Source organism: Eurosta solidaginis, chromosome 3, assembly GCF_040869045.1.
Source record: "Eurosta solidaginis isolate ZX-2024a chromosome 3, ASM4086904v1, whole genome shotgun sequence".
In the NCBI taxonomy this organism is placed as follows: domain Eukaryota; kingdom Metazoa; phylum Arthropoda; class Insecta; order Diptera; family Tephritidae; genus Eurosta; species Eurosta solidaginis.
The window spans coordinates 218,630,057-218,645,967 of record NC_090321.1 but is presented as its reverse complement, the minus strand read 5'-3'; the positions used below and the strand labels follow the sequence as shown (position 1 = coordinate 218,645,967).

General features: G+C 33.5%; 1 protein-coding gene across 1 annotated transcript in view; it reads right to left on the bottom strand.

Annotated features, from left to right (window-relative positions):
• Nucleotides 1-858: 858 nt before the first annotated feature.
• MCPH1 (Microcephalin) overlaps nt 859-15,911 on the bottom strand; it is a 64,289-nt gene continuing 49,236 nt past the window's right edge. The window contains exons 8-9 of the mRNA XM_067775147.1: nt 1,728-1,946; nt 859-1,646 (exon numbers count right to left, since the gene is read on the bottom strand). Of these exons, the coding sequence (XP_067631248.1) occupies nt 1,281-1,646; nt 1,728-1,946 (585 nt within the window). The 3' untranslated portion in view covers nt 859-1,280. The remainder of the gene's footprint in view (nt 1,647-1,727; nt 1,947-15,911) is intronic.

The following is a 15,911-nucleotide window of genomic DNA, read 5'->3' as shown; positions in this document are numbered from 1 at the left end:
ATTAGTTTGCCAACTTTAGAGAATAGAAGAACATTACTCGGGGTAATGTTCCTTCATAAACTGATTATCGGTGAGTGAGACTCCACTGACCTTGTAAGCAGACTGCATTTTTCTGTTCCTGCGAGAACTACAAGTCACTATGTACTCTTTCATTTACCCATTCTACGGTGTAATTTTGCCAAATATAGCCCTCTTCGCAATTGGTGCTCGCGCTATAACGAACTGTACAACTGCATTAGTTTTGAGTATTCGATTGCTGCTATCCGTAAGGAAATACCCTAACGTCTGGCATGATATTTTTAAAGATTTTTAAATAAGATGTCAATTTTATTTCAATATTAATTTTAACTAATTTTTATTTTTGATTTGATTTGGTATTAATTTAAATTTAACTTAATTAATTTGATTGTTTATTATTTAAGTTTTTACTTTAAATTTTGTTTTTTACGCTTATGTTTTCTTTCCTTGTTATATGTATTGTATCTTTTATCCAGTAGTCGACCGCTTTGTGTCTGTGTTGACTTTAACAAACAAATAAATAATAAAATAATTATAGATCCAGTACGTTTCGATAACCAGCACCATTAAGGTACAAGCCCGAACATCTCGGGAACGATTTAAAATGAAATATTGAACCTTCTAGACCAGCCCTCCACCCCCTAGCACTATGTCTCACATCGTGCTTGAATACTTCGTATTACCATTGTGTTGCACATAACTGTACACACGAGGAAAGAAATGCTGGTGGATTATTCTGTAATTCGTTTAGAGCGCTGTTATATACATACATTTTTCTACACATATTTCTAAAAAAAATTCGGTTTTCGAATTGCAATAAAGAGTAATATTGCATTAAAAATATCATTTATTCTTCATTCTACATACTTACATACATCGTTTAAGCAGAAATTAAAATTTATTGTCCGTTAACTAACAAGTCTACAATAATATTTTTTTATTACATATATATGCAAAAATTTCTTCTTTAATGATATTTTTTTATTCTTTCACTAAAATACTATGTATGTACTACAATTGCATTAAGGCGAGAGAGAAAACTTTCATTAGCTCTTCATAATAAGCAGCTATTACACTTCTTTGTGCTTTTGTTTTTTCTCCAAACAATTCAAGTTAATAAGTTTTGACAAATTCATTTTAAAAATACTAACAAAATAGCACGTGATGTGATGTAACATCATGCGATGTGATATCACGTGCAATGAAAGTGTACGAATTTAATGATAATTTCCTTACTAGAGTTATTGATGCTTTCATATATTTTAATTTGAACTAACACCATCAGCTATATTCGATTGCGGCAATTGGGTTTGTTGCGTTTTTGTTGGTGAACTTGTTGCAGGATATACATATTTTTGATAGCGCATCACTTGCATTTGCGTTATGCTATCCAGCACCCAAAATGGCGTAACATAAATTTTATCTTCTAATGTTTTATGTGGATCGCCAAGTATATATTTAGCACGTTTACGATGGTCCACCACTTTGCCACCACATAGCTCGATTAGCTCTTTAAGATTATCCTTTGATATGGGGCCACAACGCGATGATATATAAAATGTGCCAAGATCTGAGAAGAGTTCACATTTGTAGGTTTTACCAAAAGCCTGTCGTTCAGTACGGCAGATCTATGTTTGAAATTAAAAATGAAATATAATTGAATTGCTGAGTGAAAACAAAAAAGCAAAATGCTTTTTATTTTCAATTACCTCTACAGCACGTGAAAATACTCTTAATTCATATTCTTCTTCATTTAACCATTGTCCGGCTTTTAGCGAGTCCAATACCCATTTGTAATCGAGTATCCAGAGTCCACGGATTAGTGCGCGCAAAAGATTTAATGTACGTCGTGGTTCAAAACTAATCACATGCGTTGTTTCATCGTTAACGAAATGACTTAGTTGTAGGCCACCAAGTGTACCGATTGCCTAAATAATTTGTTCATGATTTGAATAATTTTGACTTATAGATATGATAAAGGGTAAAGAAAATTTTAAGATTGCTTTGTTACATAAATGAATGCTACATACAAATTTAGAATTGAATATTCGTGAGTGCTAATGAGCGACTCTATAGGTAGATAGAGAAGTAATCTACAAAGCGACAACTGGGTTCACAATATCTCAGATGGCCATGAAAATTTAAAAATTTTAAACACTTCGAATTTTTTTTATTTTTTTTATTTTTTTTTTTTTTTGTTAAATTTTTTCTTTCTTTTTTTAAATTTTTTAGTTTGAATAGATTTCGTTATACAACTCTTTAAGGTTTTTTCTAAAATTAACGAAAATAAATGAAAAAATAATTGGTAAATGTGTTAATAATAAGGCAATTCACAAGGTCTCCTATTCGGCGTATGTGCTATGTTTTTCAAACACAAACAAACTTCATTTAATTTTTTCCTTTGTTCTGAGATTGATTTTTTTAATATTATATACTATATTACGCAAAAACTAAAAACAACAAAAGAGAGAAACGTTATGCCTTTTAAGGGTTTTTATCATAATGGAAATAACTCAAATCTTACAATTTTACATGAATACGATACTTGGGAATTGCCCAAATTTTCCTCCAATTGTCGTGTTAGCTGCTGTAAAATTTTTCCCAAAAAAGCCAAGAGGGTAATATCAAGATATACATATAAGTATTGAAAAAATTACGTACACAGGCAGTTTTTTATTTCCATTTTTCGTAAACATTATGACCAACTTTGCCCCACTGGTGAAAAGATTTTGCAAGTTTTTATTTTTTATTTATTTTTTTCATTTACTGAAGAAAGACATATAGAAAGATTAAATAAACCACTCTTTAGATAGAAAAATTAATATGTAAGCATTTGCTTGTTCTTTACAAATTTAATATTGTGACGAATATTAGTATCACTAAGCGATACTGCTATCACTAAGCCGATACTAGCAGCCACTCGTATGTACGTAAACAAATCAATCATCATCTACATACATACACACAAGGCAACGGAGAGATACTCATAAACATATCCCAACAAACACTGAAAACAAAAATTTCAAATGTTTGAGAAAAACATTGTTTCTCAGTTTGATATTAAACATTATTTATCATTTGAAACAAAATATTTTCTCGACTTTCTCTCAAACGTCGATCTTCAACTTGAGAATAATTTGAGACATACTTGAAAATTTTTTTTCTCTCAAATGTTTGAGAAAACATTAATTCTCAGTTTGATATTCAGCATTATTAATCATTTGAAGCTAAATATTCTCTCAACTTTTTCTCAAACGTTGTTCTTCAACTTGAGAATGGTGTGAGATATACTTCCATCTCGTTTCATTCTGGTTGAAAACCATCGATATCATGGAATATTTTCGTTCATAATAATCCCCCCTATTGCGAGTGGTGATTGGAGTAGAATCGACTATTTGTCGATTCCATCTTTATACTCAGTTGAGCAGAGCTCACAGAGTATATTAACTTTGATTGGATAACGGTTGGTTGTACAGGTATAAAGGAATCGAGATAGATATAGACTTCCATATATCAAAATCATCAGTATCGAAAAAAATTCGATTGAGCCATGTCCGTCCGTCCGTCTGCCGTTAACACGATAACTTGAGTAAATTTTGAGGTATCTTGATGAAATTTGGTATGTAGGTTCCTGGGCACTCATCTCAGAACGATATCGGACAATAACCACGCCCACTTTTTCGATATCGAAAATTTCGAAAAATCGAAAAAGTGCGATAATTCATTACCAAATACGGATTTAGCGATGAAATTTGGTAGGTGAGTTGAACTTATGATGCAGAATAGAAAACTAGTAAAATTTTGGACAATGGGCGTGGCACCGCCCACTTTTAAAAGAAGGTCATTTAAAAGTTTTGCAAGCTGTAATTTGGCAGTCGTTGAAGATATCATGATGAAATTTGGCAGGAACGTTACTCTTATTATTATATGTCTGCTTTATAAAAATTAGCAAAATCGGAGAACGACCGCGCCCACTTTTTAAAAAAATTTTTTTTAATTCAAATTTTAAAAGAAAAGTTAATATCTTTACCGTATATAAGTAAATTATGTCAACATTCAACTCCAGTAATGATATGGTGCAACAAAATACAAAAATAAAAGAAAATTTCAAAATGGGCGTGGCTCTGCCCTTTTTCATTTAATTTGTCTAGGATACTTTTAATGCCATAAGTCGAACAAAAATTTACCAATCCTTGTGAAATTTGGTAGAGGCTTAGATTCTAGGACGATAACTGTTTTCTGTGAAAAAGGGCGAAATCGGTTGAAGCCACGCCCAGTTTTTATACACAGTCGACCGCCTGTCCTTCCGCCCGGCCGTTAACACGAAAACTTGAGCAAAAATCGATATATCTTTACTAAACTCAGTTCACGTACTTATCTGAACTCACTTTGTATTGGTGTAAAAAATGCCCGAAATCCGACTATGACCACGCCCACTTTTTCGATATCGAAAATTACGAAAAATGAAAAAAATGCCATAATTATATACCAACTACGAAAAAAGGGATGGAACATGGTAATTGTATTGGTCTATTGACGCAAAATATAGCTCTAGAAAAAAAACTTGGTAAAATGAGTGTGACACCTACCTACTATTAAGTAGAAGAAAATGAAAAAGTTTTGCAGGGCGAAATCAAAAGCCCTTGGAATCTTGGAAGGAATACTGTTCGTGGTATTGCATATATAAATAAATTAGCGGTACCCGACCGATGACGGTCTGGATCACCCTGGTCCACATTTTGGTCGATATCTCGAAAACGCCTTCACATATACAACTAAGTGCCACTCCCTTTTAAAACCCTCATTAATACCTTTAATTTGATACCCATATCGTACAAACAAATTCTAGAGTCACCCCTGGTCCATCTTTATGGCGATATCTCGAAAAGGCGTCCACCTATAGAACTAAGGCCCACGCCCTTTTAAAATACTCATTAACACCTTTCATTTGATACCCATATCGTACAAACGCATTCTAGAGTAACCCCTGGTCCACGTTTATGGCGATATGCCGAAAAGGCGTCCACCCATAGAACTAAGGCCCACTTCCTTTTAAAATACTCATTAACACCTTTCATTTGATACCCATATCGTACAAACAAATTCTAGAGTCAACCCTGATCCACCTTTATGGCGATATCCCTAAATGGCGTCCACCTATAGAACTATGGCCCACTCCCTCATAAAATACTCTTTAATACCTTTCATTTGATACACATGTCATACAAACACATTCCAGGATTATCCTCGGTTCATTTTCCTTTATGTTGTCACCATAGCTCTCAACTGAGTATGTAATGTTCGGTTACACCCGATCTTAACCTTCCTTACTTGTTTTCATTTAATTTTGTTATTATGCAAGTTAATCGCCAAATCTTTGAACTATTAAAACAGTTATCTTGTACGAAACAGATTTTAATATTTTCTTAATATTTCGATTCATATAAGATACTTTTTATTCATTATAAAGATAATCGATTAACGATCGACTGTCGACTGCGATGGACACTCGCAATAGGGGGGAATGTGAATACTTTTTGCGCCAATGTGTTTAAATTTTAAAGTACATAATAAGTGTTCATTAAACCCAAAAATAAAATAAAACATAGTACAACATGCTTATTTTACATCAATGCTATCGATAGTGTCGTTGATAATTCGCCGATCTCTAATTTGCATACTCTAGCTGGAAATGTAAACAAGCGATTTTATTGAGTGAAGTTGGACACAAAGTGAAAAAATAAGGAAGTATTTATACATTTTAATAATATTAAGTGATATTGTACTACATTATGCATAAATCTAAACGAGTTAAAAGTGAAGTGAGGCAAATAATAAATTTGCTTACCGAAAGTGGCAAAACAGTGGATTTCATTTCGTTCCGCTTTATTCTCGTTTGAGAACAGTTGTGAATCCATAAATTCTCAATTTGAAAATAAAGAAAAATTGCATATTAAAAATGCGCGTTTTAGCTTGAGAATGCTATCAACGATTATTTGAAATGTGAGAAATGGAGTGATTCTCAAATGTATCTCAAACTGAGAATTGACAAAAATGTTTATTGGGATGCAATCATCAGCCGAAGTAGTACTCACATATACACACGCATATGGCTATGCGAGAGGCTATACACTACGAATACACACGCATATAGCTGGTAACCAAGTAGGAGATTCTAGGAGAAACGTCTAGACATTTGAAGAAATATGCCGACAAGGCAACACAGAGTATAAAAGCAACACCAGCTGAGTAGTCAGTAATCATTTTTGATTTCAGCACGATATTGGTCGTGAAGTATAAGTGTTATTGTGAAGTACTTTCAAAGTAGTCTAATAAAGGCCATTTTGCATTATGGAATATTGCAGTTATTTATTCAATATTTTAGCGATTCGAACGTTGGCAGAAGGTTTGGAATAAGAGGAATTTCCCTAAATTCGTTACAATATTTTGTGACCTTAGTCGAAAACAGCAGAAAACGTTTCCGTGTACTTGTAGCATGAAAAATAATATACAAAATACCTCTTACGTAGGTATACGGCAATTTAGGTGTTGGGACATTTGTGTACCGAAAAATTCCCATTTTCGCCTCGAGGGGTTAACGATGGAACTTTATATCAAATTATGGATCACTCTTCAAGTAGGTACCTATGTACATATCATTAATGGTTAAGGCGCTACACTGTCGATTTGTGTATATCGCTTGAACCAAAGCAAATGGCAAAGTTTTAGTTTTAGCTTTATATAGCTACCTACTTGAAGATTAATCCACTATTTGATATAAATTTCCATCATTAACCCTCCAAGGCAAAAATGGGAATTATCGTTACACAATTGACCCAACACTTTAATTGCCCAATATCTCTTGGAGCAAACAAGATTTTCTAAACTCTCGACATTTCAAAATTTGCTTTGTTACATTATGTTTTACCAGGCGGAAATGCTGGCAATACACAGGGCTGTGAATCATCTTGGGTCTATACCTAAGTGGTAAACGGGTGTTTATTTTCTCAGACAGCCAGGCCGCATTAAAGGCCCTGGACTTATTCGTCGGCAATGCAAAGTCGGTCACTGAATGCCGCAGATCTCTTAACGAGATGGCTCAGCACTTCAGTATCAGCCTTATATGGGTACCTGGGCACAGGAATATTGAAGGCAACTGCATAGCAGACGAGCTGGCCAGAAGAGGCACCACCGACCATATCCTTCCGGGAAATGATTCGGTAGGTATACCCATGGCCACTTTCAGGCTTCGTGTGAACACAAGCACTATACGAATTGCAAATTGACTATTGTCAGCTATATCATCGTGTGAGATATCCAGGCTAACCTGTCCCTCATATGACAAGGGGCGCACAAGAGCGCTTCTGATTTTAAACAAATCAGTTCATCGTCCCTGATAAGGGTTTTAACAGGGCATTGTTTAATAGGCACGCATGGTGCTAGAATGGGGGTAACGACCTTCCACTATTGTCGCAGCTGCAGATGTACAGAAGAGGAGGAGAGTCTCCAGCACCTTCTCTGTCATTGTCCAGCGCTTAGTAGGCGTAGGTTGGCCATCCTTGGTAAACCTTGCTGAGGTCTCTAGCTATGAAGTCAAGGCTCTAGGAAAATATATAAATTCCACGAAGTGGCTTGACCCGCTTTCGGCAGGGTAGGGGTCGTCTTTGAGACCGTATAGGGTATTACAATGGGCCCATTGGTGGCCTAAGTAGTGAGCTGTTACCATAGTGTCCCGCTCAGCCCTCGCAACCGAACCTAACCTATATTATGTAGCCACCTACTCGTAGATTAAGGGACAACGTTATTCAAGGTTCTACCGTTAACGGTTAAGGCGCTAAGTGGGTTTATCGATACCTACTGTCGATTTGTGTATACCTCTCGAACCAAGCTAAATTGCACCCTGAGACACATTGTGTCTTAATCTACGAATATATACCTATATAATAAAAAAAAAGTTAAGAAAATCTTGCTTGGTTGAAGAGATATAGGGGACTTAAAGTGCTGGGTTATTTGTGTACCGATAAATTCTTATTTTGCCCTGAAGGGTTAACGATTTTGAATGTTGCATTATATATCTAGAAAGATAAAAGTTTATATCAAAGGATGAATCTACAAGTGAGTACCTATATATTACAAAAACAAAAACTTTGGCATTTGCTTTGGTGCAAGAGATATACACATATGTACATCATTTATCGATAAACCGATTAAACCACGTAGCGCCTTTACCGTAAACGATAAAATATTGAGTCAAATAGTGACTTAATCTTCAAGTAAGTAGCTATATAATACAACAATCAAAATTTTGAAATTTTGCTTGGTTCATATGATGTACACAATAATAAGTGGCTATATAATGCAAAACAAGAGTTGCTCATTTGTGTACCAATAAATTCCCATTTTGCCCCGAAGGGGTTAATGTTAGCAAATTTTGTCAAATTGTAAGTTAACCTACTGGTGAGTACCTATATATTACAAAAAGAAAAACTTTGCCATTTGCTTTGGTTCAAGAGATACACACAAATCGACATCATTTATCGATAAACCGATTAACCTACGTAGCACCTCAACCTTGAGTAAAATTGTGGCTTAAACTATAAGTAGGTAGCTATGTATAGGTACCTACATATGTGTATTATGCAAAACCAAGCACTTCGTTGTTGTTATTTTTGTTGTTGTAGCGATAAGGACACTCCTCGAAGGGTTTGGGGAGTATTATCGATGTTGATGGTCCTTTGGCGGATATAGATCCGGTACGTTCCGGTAACAAGTACCATTAAGGTACTAGCCCGACCATCTCGGGAACGATTTAGTATGACCACATTCAACCCTCTAGGACATTAACATACATTTGTTTATGAAAATATTACATGTATTGTTTTAAGCATTTTCCTGACCGCTCAAACCGTCGAGCCTGTTTAATGTAGAGGTTTCTTTTTTTATGTTTTAGTCTTTTATCATCGCCATATGTGCCGAAGTTGATTCCGTTGGGAAAAATTCCTCAAGACAAAAAATGCCCCAACCCACTTTGGTAGCACGATTTTATATCAGATGTCATAATGCCAGTAATAGTCAAATGGTTAATATGGCGACAAAAATTATTGAGTGAAACTATTGTATACTGTGGGTAATATATAATACTGTGGCGAATTTCAGCATCACTAAGCTAAAGGCACAACAACAATAAAGCAAGTTGCCATTCTTGTGTAAGTAAACAAATCAATCATCATTTACACACATACATACAAGACAACGAAGAGATTCTCGCAAACACATGTAATCATCAGCCGAAGTAGTACTCACGCATACACACGCATATGGCTACAAACTACAAATATACATGTATATGGCTGGTAACCAAGTATGAAGTTCGCGAAGTGACTAGACCTTAGGAGAAATGGGTGAACGAGGAAACCGAGAGTATAAAAGCAGCGCAAGCTGAGTAATAAGTAATCAGTTGATTTAAACACGCTATAGGCTGTGAAGTATAATTGTGAAGTACTACCCTCAAAGTAATCTTAATAAAGACCAGTTTGCACCACTAAATATTGGAGTGATTTATTCACAAGTTTAGCGGTTCGAACGTTAGCAGAAGGTTTCAAATAAGCAGAATTTCCCTAAATTCGTTACAAAACATATATATCCCATACAATGGATTTTCGCCTTGTTGTCGTTGTTAAAGAGACTTAAAATTGCATATATCCATGTAACATAATACATCCCATTTCTCTAATTTCACAGATAAAAGAACATTCGCCGAACTGGTGCTATCTCTGTTACTGTTACGCCGGCACCATGGAATAAGTTACATTTAAGTTGCTTCTGCGAATTTCACCACTTAGCACCAGCAATAGAAGTCGCAGAGAATTGATGAAAAAGAATTTAAAACTAAAATTTCTTCAAACATTAAATTTTTTTTCACTTCATCGTTTCGAAAAACACGAATTCCGGCCTAGAGTACTTCCTCCTAAAAATATGCAAAATTTTTTTAGGGCTAAGTTATTTATTTGATTTTGCCCGCTTGACAGCCCTATAATTCAGAAATTAGTGTTGGGAACTATCGAATGAATTCAACTATCGATAGTTAGTTACTGAATGATTTTAACTATCGAATCAATTTTTTCATTCATTCATTTGATCTACTCTTTAGCTAGCCCGAGGCCAGTACCGATGTTTTTTGTAGTACATTTACTATACAAAAGAACAATTTCTGGATTGTTTTGGTTACACCCCGGGGTAGCTAAGGAACAAACTTATATAAGACAAAATGTTGAACGTGACTAAAATGGGGTAAATTTTGTTCAAGTAAATAATGCAAATATTCAATTTTAATGCCTTTGTTACGTATTATGCAAAGCGCATGCATGATATGCAAAAGGTTTTGGTTCGCAACCCTCTGAGTTTTTTGGTCTTACCAATTCATATGGCCAATGTCAGTACTCCCCCAAACCTTTGGGGAGATTTTATGGCGCTACAACAACAACAACAGCACAGAAGATTAGTGAAAATTTGTATCTGTATTGTTCAACAACATAATTTTTCTTGAACAGTCCTTCTCAAACATCTACTATTGGAAATGTCTTCGACAGGTACTGTTAAGGAACTGCTCACTGTACTTACTGCAGTAGTTGGCGAAAGAGTAGTTGAACTACGTTCCTCTTCAGAAATTACAGGCGCTACTTCCCCTGAAGTTACATTCGTTTGTTCTGAGGAAGACGGATGCTTACGGCGTAGATGGTTAATTAAATTTGATGTGCTTCCAGAAAATTTAAATTCTGCATACATATATATATGTATATGGCACCAAAAATGACAATGAAGTTAATTTTTGGTGAAAAACTGCCAATCCGAAGATCTCTTCAATCCAGGCCGCATTATAAATATCTCTACACAATTTAAATAGTTAGAAGCACTTTCTCAGATAAAAATTTGAAATAATTAAAACGCTTAAAACGTTTCTCGATTAGGTTGAAGTATGCTAAGCGTTAAAAGTTATTTGAATACCTTTTTTATTGAGATCACTGATATATGCACAGTAAAAATTTAAATAGAACGAACGATTCGAAAAAAAAAAGCAATGAACGAATCATTCATACCAAAAACTAGTAATTCGAAAAAATAGTAATGAACGAATTTCAAATGACTATCGAATGAATGAAAATGAGCGAACTATCGAATAACTCGATAGTTTTCATTCGATAGTTCGCAACACTATCAGAAATGGTTAAGCATGGTAAAATTATTTCAGACGAGGCTTGTTAAGAATTCGATACACGCAGTTGTCATCATGAGAACCATAAATCTGAGGGGAAGCATCCCATCTAGTTTCGACACATGCCAAGATGTAAGAGTAAGTGTAGTATTCGCAAGTGGTACTATATGGGGGATATATGTAGAACGTAAATGCAGGCGTAGTTTGTAGTATTGGTATACATATGTACTGCTCGGAGTACTGGATAATAATGTGTAAGAACATGCGTAAAAAGTGCAAAAAAAAATTTATTAAATAAAACGAAAAAAATAAAACAACATAAAATACAATAAAGTAAAATAAAATGATATAAAGTAAAGCAAAAAAAAAAATCTATGAATATTCAATTATTATGTTTTTCTAAGAGAAACTGAAAAGAAGGAAAGAAATATTTACTGGCATATTGCGATGGTATCATTTCGAAAACCGCCACATAATCATCATCAGGCAATTTCGTAATGTTATCAAAGGTTTCACCGAGATTCGAACCGCGAATCATACGGTAAAACTGCAGTTGCCTTAACCAATAGGCTATCCTCCTTGCATTTGTTTCCTTGATGATGATTACGTGGCTGTTTTCGAAATGGTACCATCGCAATATGTCAGTAAATGTTTCTTTCTTTCTATTCAATTATTATAAGCCGGTGTTAAGCTCATGAATTCTTAAATAGAAAGTTCGTTTCGCCTAAGAGACGAAGAGCTAGTGTATTTGCACTATGCTAAACGATGGCAACATATCATTTGACAACTGCTTTCGCCTTTCTATTTGACATAAAGTAATAAATGTAAAGGCCGAACGAAAATGATAGAGAACACCATTGCTAGACGAAATCGTTTGAAGGCGAATCGTTCGTCGTTCAGAATACAGAATGAAGCCCTTAAACAAATTATTTTCAAGAGTTCATACACCTGAATGTTTACACATCGAATTTTACTACTTCTTGGTACTCACACCTTTTTTTATAGTAGTGGCATAAGTGCACTGAAAAAAGTTGTTGCTGGGGGTTTTTATGTAATAACATGAAATATGCAGGGGCGAAATCGTAACATCCGTGATCGTATAACTCGTCACGTAAACACATGATTTTCGGATTATGACATACGTGAACGTACTACTTCGATCGTAATTTTGGATCGCAACATACGTGCCGAGTGAGTGAATGTACACGTTACGTTCCACTTTCATTCGAACACAAACTGGCGATCGTATACACACAAATTTCATTGAAAATGTAAGAAAATTGTTAAAATAGATGAATAAATAAAATATAATAACATACTCTTATTGTTAACAAAGGTCGACTTCAAACAAGCTTAATCCAAGCCAAAAGGAAATATTGGCAGAATTCATGGCGAGACACCCGCTTTGGTATCGGCTTGCTTCAAATCTAACCTCTCCAGAAAGTAACTAAAAACTTTTTGAGTTAAGCGAAATCTCTACAAGAAACTGCAATAATTTTTTGTTACAAAGAAATAATACATAAATGATATGCTTGCTCTTTGTTCGATAAGTACACTCTCACTCTCTTAACCGCCTTCGGACTATCTTTTCGTCGCCTTCGCTATTACAAACAAAACAATAAAATTGGATTCATCGCAGTTATTTACTTTATTTTTTATATTTTTGGCAACCAATTTGGCAGTTCAAAATCTATTGTGAGCTAAAAATACAATCCAACCTAATGTGGATCGTAAAATTTATTGTGAATTGAAAATAAATTACGTTCCGTTTGCTATCGTATGTTATAATCCCATTCTGTTTATACATTTAAAGTCTCACGTAATTTTCTTTCGTATGGCTGCCGATCCGTGAACGTATGTTACGATTCGAGCCCAGATTTTTTTTGGGCATATTCGCATGAGGAGTAATTTTCAATGATTAAATTAATATTTAGGTGCTGTAATCCCGTTGACGTTTTCCCTTATTCTGACAAGTTCGGCATGCATAATTTAAAGGGTTGTCTATCATCTTTGAGTTCTACTACAGTCGGAGTAGATTTTACTATACGTTTAGAATAATAATAACTATATAAGCTGCTACCAGAATTGTTTAGACATAAAGATTAACGTAACTTTGTATTCCCCAATAGACTATAGGTAAAATTTAGGAGAAAACTTTTTTTTTGAGGAAACTTGAACGAAAAATGAAGCAATCAAAATTTATTACTTTTATAGTACAAGTAAATACTGGCAAATAGAGCTGCCGAAAAAGTGAGGTTATGTTGTTGACATCACCTTTATTATTACATCATGTAATTCTTGTAAAAAATGCGCGCGCATTCTATGTCAAAAGCATAAAATAATCATATAAAAACTAAACTGCAAGTATGTATGTATATTTTCTCTCATTTATTTCAAAAAATATTTAATTAATTAGAAAAATACGAATGAATAACATTTCTTTAAATTGTATACTTTCAACAAGGGTATAATTGTCTTTTATTTATGTACAAAGCATAATATGAGGAGCATTGTCATTTAATAAGGCAAATATTTCCTTGTTAAGGAATATTTTAAATCAAAAGTCAGGATTGCTGCGGAATCTGTTGGCTGTAGCAAACAGAGTGAAAAATGTTTGGTGTGAATTCTAATGTCAAAGACATACCATTAGATAGATGATCAATACTGATTTCTTATTGAAATCAAATTGAGAATTACATTAATATTCAGATTCCAGAACTATCCTAAGCAGACCTGTTAAATTAGATGCTATTTTAATGGCCAATAATTATTTCAATTGTTTTCCAAAAAAGGCAATTACTAATTGATTACCATTAAAAAAAAAACACGATTTTTTCCGATTATGGAAAAAAGTAAAAAGAAAAAAATTAAAAATCCTCTTTCTTGATTATTTTTGATTTTTTTTGATAATGTTTGATTTTTTTAATTAATTGAAAAGTAATCATTAAAAATAGAAAATAATGACAAGTAATCATTAAATGGCGTTTAAAGAAAATAATCAATGGAACGGCTAATCATTACCATTAGTAATCATTATTTAACAGGTCTGATCCCAAGTATGTACACATGTACGCATATTTGCATTATCTTCAATATTAATTTTTGTAAGCAATTGTGATAATCAAATTCCAACAAAAGAGCATTTGCTAAGCATTTCAACACAATAAGAAATCAATTAAAAAGTATACAAAGGTGGATACCTACAGAATTTTAGAAATAAAATTATAATAAGAAATTAAAACTAACATAAAATAAAAACAATTAAAGTTTGAAATAAAAGAAATGAGGAAAATCGAAACAAACTTAAAATAAATAAAAAAAAATTGCTAATGTCGAACATTTCAACAATTTTTTGTTTAATTTTAAATAAAATAAGAAACTAAATTTTAAAATAGTTATAATAAAAAAATTACTTTGAGCTTAACCAAATTTAGACAAATTAATTGTAAAATATTACCAAACATTTAGTTCATTAGAAACATACGCCAGCGCCAGCGCAGATGAAAAAAGGTTCTTGCCACATTAGCTGTATATATGTATGTATAGCGCAGTTCATATGTGTATGTATGTATAAGTACCCAACAAACACTGAAAACAAAAATCTCAAATGTTTGAGAAAAACATTGATTCTTAGTTTGATATTCAACATTATTTATCATTTGAAACAAAATATTTTCTCGACTTTTTCTCAAACGTCGGTCTTCAACTTGAGAATAATTTGAAACATTAATTCTCAGTTTGATATTCAGCATTATTAATCATTTGAAGCTAAATATTCTCTCAACTTTTTCTCAAATGTAGTTCTTCAACTTGAGAATGGTTTGGGATATACTTGCAAAAACGTTTTTGAAATTGGTTTTGCAGTTTTAGTTAAACAATTCATTAGTGTTTTCTTAAGTTAACAAAATTAAATAAAAGACAAAAATAACTAATTAAATGTGATAACAATTTTGTAGCTGTTTGTATTCACAACTGTACATTTCAAACTTTGCTCAAGGCAAAGATTTTATTTTAAAAATGCCGTATATCGGAATTCGGTTGAAGAACACGCAATCTCTACTCAAAATATATCAAGTTCAACCAAATTTTGAAATTAGAGACTTTCCGTTTATCGTATGAAAAAATTTGCAAATGTAGGGTGTTTTCGAACTGGCAGCCGATATGGGGTAATGTTCCTCTGAGCATATGCACGACTCTAATTTCTATGTGAAATATATTGTAATTAAAACAAAATTATACATACATATACATATTCGAACTGCGCTATATAGGGTAGTATTCAAATCAGAGGGATACATTTGATTTTATTTTTGACTCATACTTGAGAGCAAGTCCTACAAAATTCTTCAAAATTTTCGAAGCCGTTTCAAGCATTAGAAATAACCAGAAAAAAAAAGGAGATTTTAAAATTTGTCCCAATAAAGGTATATAGCTTCGAAAATAAAACCGATAGGTCGATTGTCAAATTTTTAGCTTGAGTTCATATGGCCACAATAACTTCCAGAACTTAGCTTCGGATTAGACTTGAAATTTGCTCAGTCAAGGTCTAGATTTGGCGATGAACTATGCTTTTATCTTAAGGGTTATAATTCAGTTTGCGATTAATAAAAGTTCCTTGCGAAGATAAGGTATGTGGCTTTTGGGAAATATTGGTCTGTAAAGTTCTTAAAATTGAAAATTT